This window comes from Mycteria americana, chromosome Z (genome assembly GCF_035582795.1).
Source record: "Mycteria americana isolate JAX WOST 10 ecotype Jacksonville Zoo and Gardens chromosome Z, USCA_MyAme_1.0, whole genome shotgun sequence".
NCBI classification, from domain to species: Eukaryota; Metazoa; Chordata; class Aves; order Ciconiiformes; family Ciconiidae; genus Mycteria; species Mycteria americana.
This window is the reverse complement of record NC_134396.1, coordinates 38,619,740-38,639,006: the sequence shown is the minus strand read 5'-3', so window position 1 is coordinate 38,639,006 and position 19,267 is coordinate 38,619,740. Positions and strand designations below refer to the sequence as shown.

The 19,267-nt window shown below is 39.6% G+C and overlaps 1 protein-coding gene across 4 annotated transcripts in view; it reads left to right on the top strand.

Moving 5' to 3' along the window:
- PTCH1 (patched 1) overlaps nt 1-19,267 on the top strand; it is a 68,224-nt gene that overhangs the window by 29,194 nt on the left and 19,763 nt on the right. For 3 of the 4 annotated variants that reach the window (XM_075526483.1, XM_075526482.1, XM_075526485.1), the window contains 8 exons: nt 596-743; nt 1,537-1,668; nt 1,985-2,140; nt 2,768-2,866; nt 4,224-4,349; nt 11,366-11,484; nt 13,483-13,882; nt 14,387-14,696. In XM_075526483.1, coding sequence (XP_075382598.1) covers nt 596-743; nt 1,537-1,668; nt 1,985-2,140; nt 2,768-2,866; nt 4,224-4,349; nt 11,366-11,484; nt 13,483-13,882; nt 14,387-14,696 — 1,490 coding nt within the window. The remainder of the gene's footprint in view (nt 1-595; nt 744-1,536; nt 1,669-1,984; nt 2,141-2,767; nt 2,867-4,223; nt 4,350-11,365; nt 11,485-13,482; nt 13,883-14,386; nt 14,697-19,267) is intronic. The other variant, XM_075526484.1, reaches the window with a different exon arrangement.

The window sequence follows — 19,267 nt, the reverse complement described above, 5'->3', positions numbered from 1 at the left end:
GTCTTTCAACAAGTAGCCAAAGAATATATTTTGAGTGAAAAATAAAGTAGTTCCTTAAGCTTCTAAAATTGTTGGATACAGTTGCATACTGTGGAAATTCAGGATGGATAGTTATTGCCATTGTGTACTCCTTGCTGCTTGTCAGGAGTTTAATCTGGCATTTCTCTCCAAGGGATGAAAACGACCAAGGTCTTCAAATGACAAATTGCCAACAGCATTTACAAGATCTCACAGAAATAACTGTTCCTGTGGCATCCTCACAGTAATCTGTCTATCAATCATGATCTTTATAACTGATTTGTAGGGTTACATTCTCTGCTCCTGAAACTGATCCTATTGAAAATAATGGCAAAACTCATTAACTTCAGTGAAACCAGATTTAGCCTCCATACTGCATAGACCAGTACAGCTGCACCAGATACACAGCAGAATAATTATATTCTGTTCAATTTTAATACAAACATGTGCCCTATAAAGTCAGGAACTCATGCAAGCTCCTGTTAGGGTCTCATTTAGGACTTGATGCCATGAAAATAATTTCCTGAAAATGCTCATTTTATGCCTCTTCCTCCTCTCCCTTTTCTCCATGTCACAGTGCCCAGGCTTTGCAAACCATGTTTCAGTTAATGACTCCTAAGCAAATGTATGAGCACTTCAAGGGGTATGAATATGTTTCACATATCAACTGGAATGAGGATAAGGCAGCAGCAATTCTGGAAGCCTGGCAGAGGATGTATGTCGAGGTAAAATTGAAAATAACCTAGATATCATACTGTAAAGTCCTGCTGAGATCCACTGTCTTCTGTCATGGCTTTTTACAGTATTTCTTCAAGGAAGATGCTTAAACCAGAACTGAGTCATTGTGTCCCAGTTTTTAAGCTGATTTCCAACCCCCCAGTTAAGAAGCTGCTTGGTTATTCGAATATGAGAAGCCATGAAAGTTTTGCTCTTTGCTGTCTGGGACATTTTTGCTTTGCTGGGGCTGAGAAGGAACCAAAGAGCTAGCTGGTATTTGAAAGCTTTTCGTTGGCGTGGTTATTCTAAAGGTGTCTGGAAAACATTAGCCAGGCATGGGCTGCTCTACCAGCGGCAGCCGGGGTGGGGAAGCTATGTGACAGTGCCTGGCCTCTGTGTCCCAAGCTCTGACCTCTGCTGCGCTGCTTCTGACCTCTGCGAATGGCCAGGCAGCGGCGAAAGAGGAACACCCTGAAGAGATCGGTGGCCTTGGGTTAAAGGCAAAACTCGTACTGCAGCAAATCCGTGGTGGAGTTAGGGGGAGAGGATTCAAGCTGAACGTTTGGAATGGGCTGGAAATGGAGTAGCCTTTCCTGAAGGATGCAAATTCTTGTCTGATAATCAGTAGCTTGCAAGAAATAATTACCAAACACATTTGTGTAGCATCACCATAATGTCTGTGTAGGGTGTGGGCTTTTGCAGGAACATTAAGGCAAAAGCAGTTGATTTTGGATGTGTGCTGTAGAAGATGGTAATGAATGTTTTATTTAGTCACACCAAGTTTTATTTTTATTTTCATAGGTTGTTCATCAAAGTGTTGCACAAAACTCTACTCAGAAGGTGCTTTCCTTTACTACGACCACCCTGGATGACATCTTAAAGTCATTTTCTGATGTCAGTGTTATCAGAGTAGCTAGTGGCTACTTACTAATGGTAATACAATAAATTTATTTAATTTTCTCTGGTAGTAGAGCAGGGCTTAAATATCTGCTTTATTGTTACCAGTCAGTAGTCCAGAACATTTTAGGCATATTTAAAATAAAAACTACAGTTTGTAAACTTTTGCCTCAGCCTTGTCACCTGTTCCTCTGTGTAACATCTATGATGTGTCTATTCTGTTTAAAAATGTTTGTAAGGATGTGTATTTTGGGTGGGGAGAGATAGCTGTTAGAGAAGAATCCATTCTAATATTTTGCTTTTTCCCCCCCCAACTCCTTCTCTCCCCTACCCCCCCGCCCCCTTGCTTTAGCTTGCCTACGCCTGTTTAACAATGCTGCGGTGGGACTGTGCCAAGTCTCAGGGTGCCGTGGGGCTGGCAGGAGTCTTGTTGGTTGCACTCTCAGTGGCTGCAGGATTGGGCCTGTGCTCATTGATTGGAATTTCCTTTAATGCTGCCACAACTCAGGTATTTAGGAGACACAAGTCTGCTGTTAAATTACAAGTACTCTTGTTAGTAAATGAACACAACTGAATCTTTGAGGGGAAGAAAACTGCAAAAGTATTTTGGCTCTAGATTTTTACTTGTGCCTTTCTCCTATCTCATAGCTTATGCCGTGAGAAATTAAGTGATCATGCTGTTAAATGATATTAAAGAAAAAGGCAGGTATTGCGTAGTTTGTATAATTACTAGATTCTGGGTTATTTGATTTTTCTGTGTCCCAATATGAGTGGAGGCATCCAGTTGTACATAAGAAGCTGCAGGTTTTGTCTTTACATCTGAATATATCAGGATGTTCAAACTCAGAAAATACTTTGAGTATAACTTGATTTATTATCAGATATTCTTTGTCTATCCAAAACTTGAATTACTTTTGGTGAGATTTTGTACCTGTAAATGGTGTATTGCAAATTCCTCAGCAGTATTCCAGAATAAAAATTAATAGCTGTATTGCATCCTTTTGATTTTCATTTTACCCTTGGATTTGTGTACAGTGTAATGTAAAAGTTGCTTTAATTAGCTATTTAATGACTAGCTGCATGGCAGATCATAAAACAACCTTCTTGGTTTTTGTTTGTTTGTTTCTCCCCCCAGGTTTTGCCTTTTCTTGCTCTTGGAGTTGGTGTAGATGATGTTTTCCTTCTGGCACATGCATTTAGTGAAACAGGGCAGAATAAGAGAATTCCATTCGAGGTAATCACAAAATGGGGATTTGGGGGAAGATAAAACAAAATGCTTCATATAGGAAAAAATAACTGTATCCAGAATTATTTAGTAGTGATTAAAAAACCCCAGTTTTTTTCTCAATAGCTTTTTCTAGGGTCTGGAAATTCTTGTTTCTGTAAAAATAGGAAATGATAGCAATGCGTGTGATCCTAGAATGTTTTGGAACGTTCACATTCTTTTTTTCTTTTTTCTTTTTTTTTTTAATAGTGGTGTAGATTTATTTTGTCTTTAAAATTTAATTTATAGCTGTCATATAAAGGCTAATTCACATAATCCAAATTCTGCCCAAAATTTCAGCAAAAGTCGATGTAAATTTAGGAACAAACTTAAATATGAGTCTGACAATTAAATGATAGAATGCTTCTAATGGAAGAACACAAAAATGTTAAGGTGAAAAGAAAGAGAAGGAGGACAGCTTAGAAAAGAAACATTTCTTTTTATTTCTGATACATGATAACAGGTATCAACTGTTACCTTTACTTATTTGTTACGGCCTTAAATTTGAGTTATTTTGTGTATTTTTCTCTGTTTTTCTTTTCTGATGTTTATAATTGACCATGACATTTCAAAGCATAACATATTAATGTTACAAAATCTAAGATGTCATCGCTTTTATGATCCTTTCCTTTTATTGACCTTTTCACCCTCAGTCCAAAGTTTCATATCCGAAGTACAAACCATTTAAAAGCAATGTATATTTGTGCATTCTGTTTTGTGCAAGCAATGTCTTCCATGTGCTCTTTCCAGCTGTTTTGGCATGCAGGTGCTACAACCTCACTCTCCTATAACCTCCTTGTGCTTCAGAATAGCCTGTTGGGTTCGGAAAGGGTCATGTGTTTATCTTGATTTCTCTCCATTCTTTGTGTGTGGTCCCTGGGTTTTGGGTTGTTTTTTTGTTTTTGTTACATACTTCTTCAAGATGTGTAACTATGTTATGCCTCTATGCTGTTAATACATGCTTATTTTATCTGAAAAATGAGAACACCAAGTGATTCCACCGGTAGAAGATACATCCTACTTAATTACAGATGTATTGGATATAATGTCAGTACCCATTTAGTTTTGTGTTCTGAAGCTAGAATCAGCTTTGATAATGTTTTCTACCCGCAAACAATATGAGCGCATCATGCGTCATCTGCTTTTCTCCTCAACAGTATACTTAGTGTATTCTTTATTCTCACATACTCTCAAATGCACGCTTGTATTCAGAATTTCACTGTAATAATTTTTCACTGTTACTGTGTTGTATCTGTAGGATGACCCCTTCATTTACAGGACATCACCTTATTCACTTGACTTTTAAGATATGTCATTTGTTTTGCAGGACAGAACAGGTGAATGTTTGAAGCGAACAGGAGCAAGTGTAGCCCTTACATCTATCAGTAATGTTACTGCTTTCTTTATGGCTGCCTTAATCCCTATTCCTGCTTTACGAGCATTTTCACTCCAAGTAAGTTTATATGCTATTTTGTTAGCTCTTATGCATGGTCCCATCATGGAAGGCCAGTGGTGATACCTGTTTAGTGGTAGTGTTAAAGTCTGTGTTCAGTGCTGCTGCAGTTCACTGAACCAGTATGTGATCACTGTTTACCATAGATCTGGGTAATAACAACTGCTGTCTGCCCTTGATTCTGCTCCTCCCATTTCTCATGCCTGGAGTCTCTAGCATCCTGTTAGCAGGTGAAAGAATACCCTGCCCCATCACAGGTGGGTTGAGTGCAAAAACCAAGATGTATGCAACTAAGCAGAAACAAGTCTTCAGAAGGATTTGCATTCTGAAGTCAAGAGGAGTAGACTGTACTGTAGTGTGTACTGTAACATTCCTCAGTAGGAATTTAATCCTTTCATTCACATTTGTCCAGTTTGCTGCTCTTAAAAAGTGTAACCAAAGTGCAATGACAGCAGCGAATATGCATTTGCCATATTAATTATTACTGCAGCAGTTTGTACTGCCTTACTCCCAATGTAATTTTAGCAAACTTGGAGAAAAGCTCAGGAATTTTACATTTCAACTGCTTTGAGAGAAAATGTGAATTTTATGTGCTGAACCATGTATCGCGCTCTCCCCCTTTCTCTCTTTGTCTTCTTGTATTTGTCTGTGATAATATACCTTCAGGAATACAAAATATTAAGGATGCTGGAGAAAGCTTTCTTCTGAAAGCAAGGGCTCTTTGAAGAAAGCTTTGGGAATTTCTCCCCCGACACTGCTTTAATACATGAGCAATTGATAGCACTGTGTGACCTTGGTGCAGGGCAGGCAAACTGTACTTTTTCAGTAGTTATTTTTCTTCTGCTGTAGCCTGGTTCTCCAATCATTCTTCATTCTCCTTGAGCCCTTGGCTGCTCAGAGGAAGCAAGGGCTGCAATTTTTCTTAATACATGTGGCAATTATTGCTATTTTCAGATATTTAAGTATGCCTGCATTAAGCTGTACAATGGTAAACTGTTTGCTATTGCAGTTATGTTACCAATAAGCATTAATAATTTGTTTGCCATTTCCTTCTCGATAGGCAATTTAGTAGTGAATAATAGAGAAAGTAAAGGACTGATTGGTTTTCTGCATTGTTTAGCAGATGTCTGTGGCAACTAAAACTAGATCCTTAGTCCTGAATGGTTAGCAGTATTTAGCTCTGCTGATTTGCCAAAACCTAGATGTCTCTTCTTACAGGTGATGTGACAGTGAATTGTTTTATTTTATGGCAAAGACCAGTGTCAATGTGTGAAATGTTTTTTGAAGTGTAACACTTCTTCTATTGGAAGAAGTTATTTATGTCTCCTAAATTTGTGGCCCAGTTTCAAACATTCAACACGTACCTTAAGCAGCTAACAGGATACTGGAGATCTTCACTAGGAATCAGAGGAGAAGGCTTGTTTTGTCAGGCTTTGTAGTACCTGTGCTTTACAGAAGTTACTTCAGCCTAAATGCATCTCATAAGAAGTACTCAACAGAGATGGGCCATTTTGTCCTAATCGCAGTGCTAAGCTGTTGAGTGGGAGACGCCAAAATTAATTCTTCCTTATCTGATCAGATGTTGCTCAGCCTTTCTCTGTTCCCGCTCTTCACATCAGAACATAACAGGTTGCCTTCAGAACATATGTGGAGACAACAGCTCTAATTGTTACTCTAATCTGAGCAGAAGTTAAATACACCTTTCCTAAAGTCTTTTCTTTTTGCCTGCACACTGTAGACTGAGTCACTGAAAGTTCAGAAAATGAAGTCGGCATAGCAAAATGACAAACAAAAAGTTTCCAGTGAGATTTCAACATATTCATGTATGAACATGTTGATATTATTCAGAATAAAAACATCACGATCAAAGTCCTTTTTAAGGCAGTGATTAATATGGAATCTATGTGTAGAAACATTTGGGTGTCCAGAAATTAATGTTTGAGTTGCTCAATCTTTTCTCACATGCATCTGTAATTTGGCTTTGCTTGCACATAGCAACCCCTTATATGTATATAAGAGGTGGAAGAACGTGCAGAAAAAGGACAGCTGGAATGAGGATTTATTGGTGCTAGAGCAATGTATATAACTGATATGTATACAAGTTAGGAACCACTAAAATAACATCCGTTGTTGTTAGAAAGGAACATCTATTACTTGCTTTGTCTAGCTTCACCAGGTAAAATCAAAATCAGGTGACACATTAAGCACAACATTCAGAACCAGATAACCATGGCATGTTTTGGTGGGTGGTCTGTATTTATATGTGGATTTCTTTATTTACAGTCTTCTTCCTCCATCTCCCTCTTACTCAGGCTTGTTTAAACAAGAAGTCCTTGCAATCGTTGATAGCTTCCTAGCAAGACTTAGAAAGCAATGAAATACTGCATTTACTTTTCACAGATGCTGCCTTCTTCTCATCTAGATAGTGAATTTTTAACAGATGGGCTTAAAAAAAAGTATTGCTCTTGACCTTGTTTTGCTCTTCATTCACTTTTCTTAAGACATTGCAAGATAATGGTCAAAGTTTCCATAACTTTCGAGGCCCAGTATCTGTAAAATAACCCAGCTGCTGAGCTGAGGTAGAATAAATGGTTTCCTGCATCTGCAAGCTCAACTTTCTGTTAGAAACTCATGTTTTGCATATCAATGCTTTCTTCTTTCTCAGCTTCTGTTCTGTTCTGCCAGCTAAAGCAGTTCATTGATACCTCTGAGTTGTTCATTTACTTTATGGAACTCAAACACTGTTTAGCACTTTACTAGGGTTAGCTCTTGCAGAGTTTTAAAAAATGGAAATCAGTCCTTTTGAAAGTGAGATTTTTAAAATTAATTCCGTTATGCATATAGGGACTGTTTTAGCTTTTTCATAATTTTAATTTTTTTTCCTTTGTTGATCTTATTTAGCCCCTTGTTTAAGCAGTTTTAGGGCTTTGAGGTGCTGAACATGTCCCAAATACTAAGTCAGAAGAATCAGCTGTAAGAGTGCTCAGGACTTTGAAGGAGTAGGAATGGAGTTTTCAGATGTGTTTCATTTCTTAAAATTCTGGCAGAGGGGAAGTGATCAGAGAAATCCACTGAAAGTTTTTGAAGTTTGCAGTAGGAAAGTCTTAAACGTAGCCCTTTGTTTTGAGTATAAATGAAGGCAAGGCAGAGTGTAACTACCACTGGGCTGAATTCTTTCCTCGGACAGACTATTCGGACACCGTTACGGAATACATTCTGCCCAGGAAAGAGAAGGTGCTGCTTCCCAAAAATTCATCTACCTCTTCTTGCTTACACCAGAAACTTCCTCCCCTAACAGCAGAGCAGTGGTGTGGATTCACTAATGAGCAGGGGTGGAACTTTTCTCAATAAGTCTTAGCAGTAACTTTTTCCTTCACCGTAAGAATGACAAGTTTTTTTCCTAAATGTGAAAGTGCGTTACCAGGTGGTGGTGGTGGGTTTGTGGAGAGAAAAAACGTAAGTTTTTAAGCTCATTCAATTATCTTACTCTGCTGAGGGGGTTTGTCCCCCTCCTTTTACTCACGTCATTTACCTTTCCCTACTCCTGACAGGAGAATTTAACAAGGAAATTTAAAGCCTAAGGGAAAAGGGAGGGGGTAAGGGGGGGGATCCGAGTCTGTATGCTGTCAGGAGGGAGTTGCAGATAGGCAGCAGTAAGGTGGAAGTTTCCCTGACAGACCTCCTCGCCTGTTCATCACCTCTGGCTACACAGCACACCCGCTCTCCTTGGGTGGGCTGCCAGGAATGGCACATAGCAGCACATACCTTCAGCGGGGCCCCAGCCTACCAGCCTGGCTCGCGTCTGCCTCGCTGCCTCCAGCACAGACTGCCATTCTTCTGTCTCCGTTAACAGTTGCAGCAGCAATAATATTTTTAGGCTGTGCATTATGAAAAGATGCAAAAAGCAGAGCATGTTTCTCAGAAAGTGACCAACATTTTTTTCTGATTAATGGAACTTTTTTTACTACTCTCTGATCTCATTTCACGGAATGCCTTTATTTTACACCCTTGAGTAGGCCCCATTTTATCCCTTCTAGGACTAATCTTTTCGTTGTTGATTTCTCAAGGAAAAGGTCTGAGGCCCTTTTCTCTCCCATTTGACCATTCGTCTCTGAAGGGGTGAGAGAAGATGCCCTGTCCCCAAAAATGCTAAGCATGCTCTCAACTTGGGTGCTGCTAACAGACTGTCTGTACTCTGGAAGCTCTGCTGCCACAGTTTTTTGTTGGTGCTTTTCCAGTCAATGTGATTGTTACAGATTGTGGGTATTGCCATGACTGCATTTCTCATACGTTCCCATTCCCAGCCACCAGATGTCTAAATGGTATTGGGAGGGGAAGCGGTGGCTGATGCATCAGGTTGGAGATTGAGTTACCCCTCAACAGTTCTTCCTTCCCTCTCCTTAGCAAGTCACAGGGTGTTTTTTGATGGTACAACAAATCAGAATTGATAAAGAACAATATTTTCTGTATTTAATTGTGAAAACTGAGAACTGTTCCATCCTTGAAATGCTGGGAAGGTGTGTGAGGGAGAGACAGTGTGCAATATATAGGAAGTGTGGTGTTAAGCTCTAGGAATCTATTTAAGTACAAATCAGAACAGAGAGGATTGTTTAAAAAAGTTTAAAAAAATTTTACTTGCAGGGTTAGTACATCAGCACTGGGATGGCACAATGGAAAATCCAGTTGTTCTAAAAAGAGGTGCCATGTTAACAGGCAGATTTACTATGTGTTCTTGGATTAGTTTGGACACTTCTTAAAAAAATCAAATGTGAATATAACTTACTTTAATGGCTTCTCTATCATACACTTAAGTATGAGCTTTCCCGTTTAGCAGCATTTGAGATTCAAGGATGTTGGAGTCTGCAAAGGGAACTGATAAGGCATGAAGTATTTGCAGTTCATGGAGCAGGAACAGAGGACTTGTGTTAGTTTTTCAGCCATGCTAGGAGGAGTAAGAATTATTGAGTCAGGCCTCAGCCATTTTTCCAAATCTCAATAAATCTTAGCTGATCCTTGATAGAAGATCTTGGTTAGACACAACTAATTATTCATGTTATATGGGTGATTCAACCTTCTCTGGTTTAGCAGCAATAAAGAAAGCAGTTATATGAACTAGGTCCAACAAACACCTTGCTTGCAACAGCAGCTATTTGTTTTTCTGACAGATTCAATTAATTCTAGAGAGGATCAAAAGGAAATAACTTAATTTTAAAGTATTAGCTATGACCTTACATACCTTTCTGTGTGGATATTTATAAATCATGGAATAGTTATTGGATCTTGTCTCTCAAAGGTGGCTAAATACTAATTTGACTCTAAGTACCAGGTAAATTCTGTTTTAGTAGTTATGTCTACAGACAACCAGCAGGACCAAAATCCTACTTCAGGCAGGCTGGAGACAACAAAAGAGAAACACCAATAAAAAACACTTTTGTATACACTATATTTATGATGGAGTGACTAGAAAATATTTACATAACTAGTTGATTCTGTCATTCTCAGAAAAGTAAAAACAGTATCTAGTCTTTTTATTATACTTTGACAGCTTCAAAACCTTAAAAATAATTCAGTGTGTTAGTACTTCGATTTTCACAGATAAAGAGACACAAAAATAAAAATCTCATTATTTAGGCAATTTATATTATTTATTTGGCATGTAAGTCAAGAATTTTTAAAACCTGGATTTTGGATATCGCATCTTTTGAACTGCCAGTTTTGAGGCCTGACTTTTCAACATCAAAAGCAGCCATTCATTTATTTTGGATAAAGGTGGGCCAATTTATATCAGGTCAGCAACTTCATTTTTGTAGCCCAACTTTTTTTCTTTTTTATGACTGTTTCAACGCAAGCAGTTGTTACTTCAGAAGTTACAGGTGGAGGCACTTGATAGTTTATATGATTTCCTTAACATGAAACTGGGCTACTGTTGAGGTGGCTACTGCGTATCTAATGCGTAAAATATTTCAAGTATTTTTTTTCACCTGTTGATGTCTCAACCATTTTTTTCCCAGTGACTCTGCTAGTCTTATAACTCCTACTCTTATAACTATCTTCCAGTCCCATCTGTGCCCAGGCTTTCCCTTTGTGATGACTAGTGCTTCTAACAATTCTGCATTACAAATAAATGCTATTAATAATAATGATAGATGCTGCACCACATATGTTTATGGAGATTCTCTGGGAATCTCTGTGTGGGAAAGGGTTTGAAGTATGGTTTGAAAGGGGGTGGGCGGGGAGGTTGGTTTTTTTCATTACGTAATGTTCGCTTTACAAATTAAACCAAGTGTTCTTGTTCCAATTTAAGATGTATTCTCATTCCAATTTAAGACTCATTTTGGTAGGCTGGCTCATTAATCAAGTTCTGTTAAACACAAGCATATTAATACATAGATTTACTATGTGGTGTTGGATTAATTTTGATTCTCCTTTAAAAATAATTCCTGATAAACCCAAAATGTTGCTCTTTTTGGCTAGACTTTTAAGTAAATACATCAAGTGCGTAATATTTTTCTAAATAGAACAGTTTCATTAAAATTTACTTAAATCTTTATTTAATTTCTGATTTAATAATGTGCTTTAATGTTATTGTGATGCTTAAATTACTTCAGATCCCTTAAATGTGAGAACTTCAGTTCTAGTTCCAGGTTTGCTTTTGCTTCCATTTTTTTTTACTGTGAGACTCTAAATATGGCAGAATCTCATGCAAAAGTATGATTTGTTGACTTTGTTTTTCCACTTAAAAAATCATCACCACATCTTCAGGCACAGATGTATTAAAATAATATGAAGTTTATTATTAAAAGAAATGAATTAACTACAGTAGACCTACCATAATGAAATGGGAATGTAAAAGTATATCTCCCAGTTTCCTCAGGGAAAAGCTTGAAAGCATCTGACAAGTTGACATGATAAATGGGTGAATGGATGGGAACTGAAAGGAAGTTTTATGCTTTGTAAAGCTGATGCCCTACGTGAAATTTAGTAACGGCATCACTTCTCCTATGATTGATCTCTAGGCAGCAGTTGTGGTGGTATTCAACTTTGCTATGGTTCTGCTGATTTTTCCTGCTATCCTGAGCATGGACCTTTATCGTCGGGAAGACAGGAGACTGGATATATTCTGCTGTTTCACAAGGTGAGAATGTGTGATAGATTGATGTATGAGGTGCGTCCTTTTTGTGGTCACCAATCAGTGCTACCATTCCTTGTCAGGAGCGGGAGTTCTTCATTGCAACAGGTCAGTATGTTACTGTTATTTCATTGCTAGTGACTGACTTGTATTTGCTACCTTGGTTTTTACCTGACTGAGGGGAAAAATTAAAGTACCTCTGTCTGTCTTCTCTCTCTCTCTCACACACACACATATGCACTTTTCCCTTCATTTGTGCATATGTTCATTTTGACTGTTGGAGGACAACTTTTTGAAAGCAGATAAAAGATCCATGCTTTAGGAATATCTTCAAGTATTTTTAGAATGTTACGGGGTACTGCAAGGTGTTCAATGCTAATATGGAATCTTGGAAGACTGCATAACAGGGTACTGAGAAGCCTTACTTACAGTTAATCACTATGTGCTAATTTTCATGCTTTTTATGCCTTTAACCTTAAATACATAAACATAATGTATAAACTGTGAAATTACTTCACCATTGCCAAGTTTTTCATAGGAGTATGAGGAATGCAGGATGATCAGTATCATTACAGGATAATGCTTGATAAAGTTTCTGTTATGGCTGTGATAGTAATTTAGAATGGTAATACTGCCATTCTAAAGAGTGTATACACAGACTCTTACATAATACACAGCCAGCTCTGAGCATAGAGTGAGGCTAGGAGGAGTCTACTGTCATCCGTGGAGCCACTACTTAGAAATTAAGAATGTTTTCTACCTTAGTTTTTGCTTTTGCCTTCAATGAAGAGGATCAGCTACATTTCTACACATGTACTCTTACTGTCATAACCAGGCTGTGGAGAATCCACCTTGTGTCATCTTAGGCTTTTACACCCACCTAGGAGCTGACGTAGTTTGACGTTTTAATTTTAATGTCAGAGAAGGCACTTTCCTAAATTTGTTTTTGGAGGAGTGGTTAGAACAGGGAGTTGATCCCAAGCCAGGACTCCTACTTTCTATTTCTGATTCAGTCATAGTTTCAGTGGATGGCCTAATGTGCTTGAGTTTTGGAGTCCTGATTCTCAGAAGTAGAGGGCAATCAGACCTTCCATTTATTTCCTCATCTGAAGTTGCACCAAATGTGTATCAGAATTCCAGCCCATTTACATATGAAGAAATGCAGTTAATAAGAGCTTGCTTTATTTAGGTAGGCAACATTCTGAATTCCTCTTGTTTTTGTAGGATTTGTCCACTTGGTGAAAAATCTCTGATACTGTTTTCTATCATTAATTTGTCATTTCTCATTTCCAGGAAGAGGTTTGTCTCTGATAATTTTTTTTTTTTATAAACTAGATATCTTTTAGGGTCTTGCATAGACTTAAATAAAGGGAATGTTTCAATTACTTCTGTAATTTTGTCTTTTCATGTTGCCCATCCTTCCTGGGAATTAATCCTTGCGTATGTTTACTTAATTTTTAAAACCTTCAGTTAGTGTATGGCAAGTGGTTTCAACCTGCCTCCCAAAAGTCTGAGATCTTATCCAGAAGGCCCAAATATTATTTAACAGTTACTTCAATAGTTCTAAACAGAAGAACTCGGTATGTCATGTGTTTACATTTTGATCTAAATAGCTTAATTCTCAGCATGGGCACGTAGATGCAAACTCACACACATATTTTGCATTCAGACTGTGTGCAGCTACCTGGGTATTGACCTGATTAGCATGTGTAATTAATGGGGTGGTGTGGGTAGGTGTCAGTGTCTTCAGACAAATGCTGGTCCCTTCTTTCCTGAGCACAAGAAACGTGCACGTGTTCTCAGAGGCCTACAATTTGAACCATGCCTGAGAAATGTTTCCTAAAGGTGCAGAACAAAATTCACATCAAAGCATTACACTTAATTAATATAAACCATCTAATAGTAGTAGAAGCAGTCTCAGATGGAAGCAGGTTATCCTATCTAGTCTGATTAAAATAAAGATCCACCTAAATGCAAACAGATGTTCTTCTCTTCTCTTAACAGCCCGTGTGTCACTAGAGTGATTCAGATCGAGCCTCAAGCATATACGGAAAATGACAATACTTGCTACAGTCCTCCACCCCCATACAGCAGTCACAGTTTTGCACATGAAACTCAGATTACAATGCAGTCTACAGTGCAGTTGCGCACAGAATACGATCCTCATACGCAGGTGTACTACACCACAGCAGAGCCTCGCTCAGAAATATCTGTGCAGCCAGTGACAGTGACGCAAGATAATCTTAGCTGCCAGAGCCCAGAAAGCACAAGCTCAACGAGGGATTTGCTTTCCCAATTCTCAGACTCCAGTATGCATTGCCTTGAGCCACCCTGTACGAAGTGGACACTCTCATCTTTTGCAGAAAAGCATTATGCTCCATTCCTCCTAAAACCAAAAGCTAAGGTAATCGGGGAACTATTACCTGATTTTCAAAAATAGACTTCTGCCTTGCCCAGTAGTAAAATTATCCTGGCAGTGGTATTACATATAAGAAATAAATGGAATTCTTTTGGAATAACAATTCTTAATAATTTTACAGTTAATTTCATACCTTAAAAGTTTTATCTTGTGAGTGCTGTAGAGACATCCTTTTCAAATATAAGTTACGAGTGAGGGTTTTGATGACTTTCAGTAACATAAGCTGGTGAATAGTGAAACTAAAGCCACTTTTAAACTTTATTATGATATAAATTTGTCATCCATGATGAAGAGCCCCTTCAAGAAGGCACAAATTAGCTTAGCCTTGCAGTGTGTACGTGTATGGGGAAAAAAAAAAAAAAAGAAAAAAATAAGAGCTTTAAAGTAGACTGATGGGTGTTAATTTTGAACTGGCTTTGTAGTGTGCCATTATGAATTGTTACTTTCTTTAGAAACCTAACCCAAATGCATTTCCATTTTCTGTTGCAGATTGTGGTTATTTTTCTTTTTCTGGGTTTACTCGGGCTCAGCCTTTATGGGACCACCCGGGTGAGAGATGGACTAGATCTCACAGACATTGTACCACGGGAGACACGGGAATATGACTTTATTGCCGCACAGTTCAAGTACTTTTCATTCTACAACATGTATATTGTGACACAGAAAGCAGACTATCCAAATGTCCAGCACTTACTTTATGAACTTCACAGAAGTTTCAGCAATGTGACATACGTTTTGTTGGAAGAGGATAGGCAGCTTCCCAAAATGTGGTTGCACTACTTTCGAGACTGGCTGCAAGGTAAGAGAGAGTTGCATGAACTTTTCTTAATTCTACAGTTAGTAACCACTTGTTCACGCTAGTAATGCTTCCCTCTTCAAATATAGTCACACAGTTAAAGACTGCAAGCAGGAGGGAGAACGCCTAGGTGCTGATCCGACCTCGCACGTTGACTCGCTGTTTCTCCAACAGGTCACTTAAATTCTTTGTGGCTAAGTTTACTCCCCAGTACGACAGTTTTGAAGCTTTAAGAGATTATATCCATGAGAGGCCATCTCATGCCATTAATTTCTAAGTAATTTCTAAGCAGCTAATGAGGAGTTCTGCTTTATAATTAATGGCCAAATATGGCCCACTGTCTTGGGAAAATAAATGTTTGCTGAGTGTTTTGAGAACAGTAAATGAAAAGTCCCCGTCTGGTGATGTATTTTGGCACAGGCTTAACTTTCACCACATGAGTGATCCTGTTGGCTTCAGCTGGGACTGCTGGCATGAAGAAAATTTGGTGTGGCTTATGTGTTTTATTGGACTGGGAACTTACTATACGTTCTAGATTTCCAGTCAAGTATCCTCACTCTTTCTGTGGTGCTGCTTTTTCTGTGCTGAACTGTAATGGGGCAGGGGAAGACAAGAGAAGGCATGGCCTTTCAGGTACTGTGATGATAATTATATTGAAGTCAGCTTATTAAAGATATTATAACTACACATGTTGAGACAAATAACTGTTTTCTATTTAAAATAAATAGTACTGTTACACCTCAGCAAATTTAACAGCTCTCTGCTGTGAGGAAACATATTCTGCCCAGGAGTACGTCTGTCCTACCTCTGTCTTTCTCTTGGGAGAATCTCCAGGAAGCTTTTGCCAACAGAAAAATAAATTGTGCTGACCTAGTGAGACTGTAAATTTTAACCTTAACTGTTTACAGACAACCAGTGCAGCCAATGATTCTTAGAGAACATGTAGGTACTGCCAGTATTTGGGGTATTTTATTCCTTCTGAAAATATGTCAGGTAATATTAGGAAAGCTGATGGGTCTAAGGGACGTATCTAAACAAAATGATCAAGTTTCCTGTGTGTTTAATGCACTGATAAATCATGCAAAGCAGTATTTCAGCTATTAGTTTTGGGTTTTTAATGGTTTTTAAATATATTGGATCCATGCATTACAGTCTACTTACTGGAAGTTTTACTTAAAATATTTTGCTCATATAAGCATATTGAGCTGTAAGGGAAGGTACTACTGGCGGGAGGAAAAATCAACATAGCTTGGATGTTTTGCTGGATTGGAACCTTACTCTACTTTCTAGATTTCTAAGCAGGCATCTTTCTACATGCTTTTCCAAATTCCCTTGTAACTCTGCTGTTTGTTTTATTTCTTTTGTGGGTATTTTTTGTTGTTGTTCCAAAACAGTAGGAAAAAATGTGTCTGGTGTCCCCCCCTTCCGCCTTCCCCCCTGCCCCCAAACCTGTGAGGGAGACGGAAATCTGAGATCGTGTTCAGGATCTTCACACGTTAGTGCTGAACCTCAGCACAGTCTGCCAGCAGTGAGGTTGGGAAGAGGTGCCCTTGGATCTGCTCCCTTGCTGGCTTCTCGGAGTGAAACGCTGGCAGCTAGCCCACTTGGTGTGGCTCCCAGGGGTGCTCGCATTCCCGTTCCCGCTCTCTCAGGCCCACCACGTACTTTCCTGAACCTCTTCCACTTCGGGTGCCTCCCTGTCCTCTTTGTAATCGCCTCCTTGTTGCTAAGGGCTGTTTGTGTGGCCCGGGCCCAGTGCCAAGGGCCTGCACGTCTCCTTCTGTGCTGTATGTCCATGCTCATATGTGACCTTTCCACATCTGCTCTTCTCTTAGGGGTGTTCCTATTCTCGTTGCCCATAATTACATTTCCCCTTCCAGCCCACATTAGCCTGCCCGTCCTTCTTCCTTTTCCTCTGCTGTTCTTCGACTAGAGGAGCTGTGACTATTCCTGGTACCGTGGATATACTGATGGGGTGCGTGGAGCTAAAATGTTACACTGGAACGGTCAGGGACACTCGCAGGAAGCAGTGACTTGCCGCGGTTCAAGGGGACATGGCAGCCCTGTGCCAGAAGGTGCATTGCTTAGCCCATTGATCACCCACAGCTTTAGAATTAATCATTATGATTACTAATTAGCATTTAGCTCTTTGTCCTTACCCCTCCTCCCCACCCTCCCCAGGAGGGGCACAATTAATACAAACCAGCTGCTTTGTAAAGGCACGGGGCTGTCTTCACAGAGTGTGATACTGCATTCACAAAGCTGCAAAGAAGAAGGATATTAAGATGTATCAGTAGAAAGAAGTTGTGTTTTAAAATGGTACAGGGCATTGGTGTAACAGGGGGGGAACTAAACTGTTATACTAAAAGCTGCCACTCTTGTCATAGTTAGGGAATTATCTCAAGGTGCAGACACTAACAGAATAATACCTGATGGTTACCAACTGGGGCTGATGCTGAGGGAGTAAAGGTGAGGGAAGGTGAAAACAGAATTTACAAACAAGGTACAGTTTTAGGCTGGATTCAGGGAGGATCCTCTGTGAGGTGCGAACAGTTCTACTGGTGCATTTTTACATGCTGGAGGGGCAGGATAATCAAAGTAGGGGCAACTTCGAACTTCATGGCTAATTCCTGCCAACTTGACTGGGAATTCAGTGCTAAAGATTAATGGCTCAGGACGGCCTTCTGACACGCACACATTTGTCTGGCAGAATGGGGGAAGCCACAGCATGTGAACAAAAGCATTTTTTATGAAGAAGGCATCCTTGGTCTTAGCTGTACATGTCTCCTCATTCACTAGAAGTGGAGTGCCTTACACCCTAACGCATTTCTTTTTTCAGAGGTTGCCTTGTATTTTGCTTTCTGGTATCATATCATGTTAGCATATTTTCTGTTACTGAAAATGCAACAGAAGAAGAGTTAACACTAATCATTCCTTTAAACTGGAAATGTTAACATTATTTTTGTAAGTGACTGAATGTAAATGAGGTAGCTTGAATTCCCTGATGGCTTGTAATTAGGCTTGTTTTTGCAAAGGGTAATCTTATCTGGTGTTTCATGGTGCCAGCTGTTCACATGAGTCAGTAGGAATTCCTTCCTCACCCCCGTTCCTGCATCCCACATAATTTTGGAGGATTTCACTTTCTTCTGAAGCATTAAGCAACACAGACTGCTGGTATGAAAAAATCCCATACATAAGATTTTTAAAATTCCCTCAATTTTTATAACTTTTCTGCAGAAAGAGGTCAACAAATTACTTTTATCTTTCTGCCCAGAAACATTTCATTAATCCCATTTATAAAAGATTAAATGTCTTTTAAAATATTGGTATGAACAGTTTATAACGGAAGTACTGTTTGCTTTGAAAGCAGCAACTCTGGTATTAATTTCGGAGTGTTATGGGAAATTTTAATTATTGAAATTTTGGAATTCTTTAGAAATTAAGCACAACTGATAGTTGTTTCTTGGTATTCTTTCCGCAGACTTTCAGTTTCAGCAAGGACAGTAGTAAAATAACCCAGACCGTAAAGTGGTTAAGCTAGCTGAGGAATAAAGATATAAAAGGGAGCAGGGTTTGAGGGATGACCAGACTTGTGAGAACACAGGAGGGGAGGAGATGCGAGAGAGCTGAGTTTTCACCTGCTGCAGTAATGTTAAATGCACATGCCCGTTTTGATGTACCTTGCAACCACAAATTGGTAATGTCACATGCCAATGGATATATTTGTTATTGTGTGTCTGTGGAGCCCCCTGACAGGGCTTGGATGTTATTCTGAAAGCTCTGCCCCCACATGCTGCCTATCACAGCAATTTGTGTGCTCCTCCTGCTGAAGGGAGCCATTTTTACTGTAAGTTAAGCTGTTCTTTAGTGGTCTCCTTTCCATGTGCTTTTCTGACAGCCTCCTTTTAGCCTCCCAAGTCGTCTTTCACCTGATTGGTATGATGGCACAAATGCTCCCACCTGGCCACTTTCTGAGAGACTGACATGAAGCTGAACTTGGCACAGGAGGGATGGCTTGGTATTTTTGTGTGTCCTAAGCAATATATTCCCCTCTCCGAGGGCACCAGCAAATAATGCTTTTTTAAACGGGGCCTTGAACTCCTTTAGTGATGCCAGAAAACCTGATAGCAAATTGTCCTCCTCCTGGGCAGGTGCTGGAGGGCTGCGTGCGGACATCTGGCAGGCTTCTTTCATCGCTTGGTTCTCAGCCTGTTGGCTTCACGAGTGGGTACGATTTGGCAGGACAACATGGGAGGCAGTTTTCTAAGGGAGAGGGGATGAGTTTGTAAATGGGAACGGGTACTCTGGCCCAGAAGCGGTGTCGGACGGGTGCATTTTCTCTTCCAGCACTCTTATCTCCATACAGCTGTAGCTAACCTATCCGATCTGTAATGACGGTTTTCATTAGGGCTCCTCAGCACAGCTGCAAGGTGGGTTGGTGATTTCCTCCACCGTCACTCCCTCGGCCTTTTCCTTCCCTTCCCTGGACATGCGGTTTGTCATCTGCTTGCACAGAGCCTCCTTGTACTGGGCTGTGGCTTCCTGTACTAAATCTGATCCAAATTTGTGCTGTG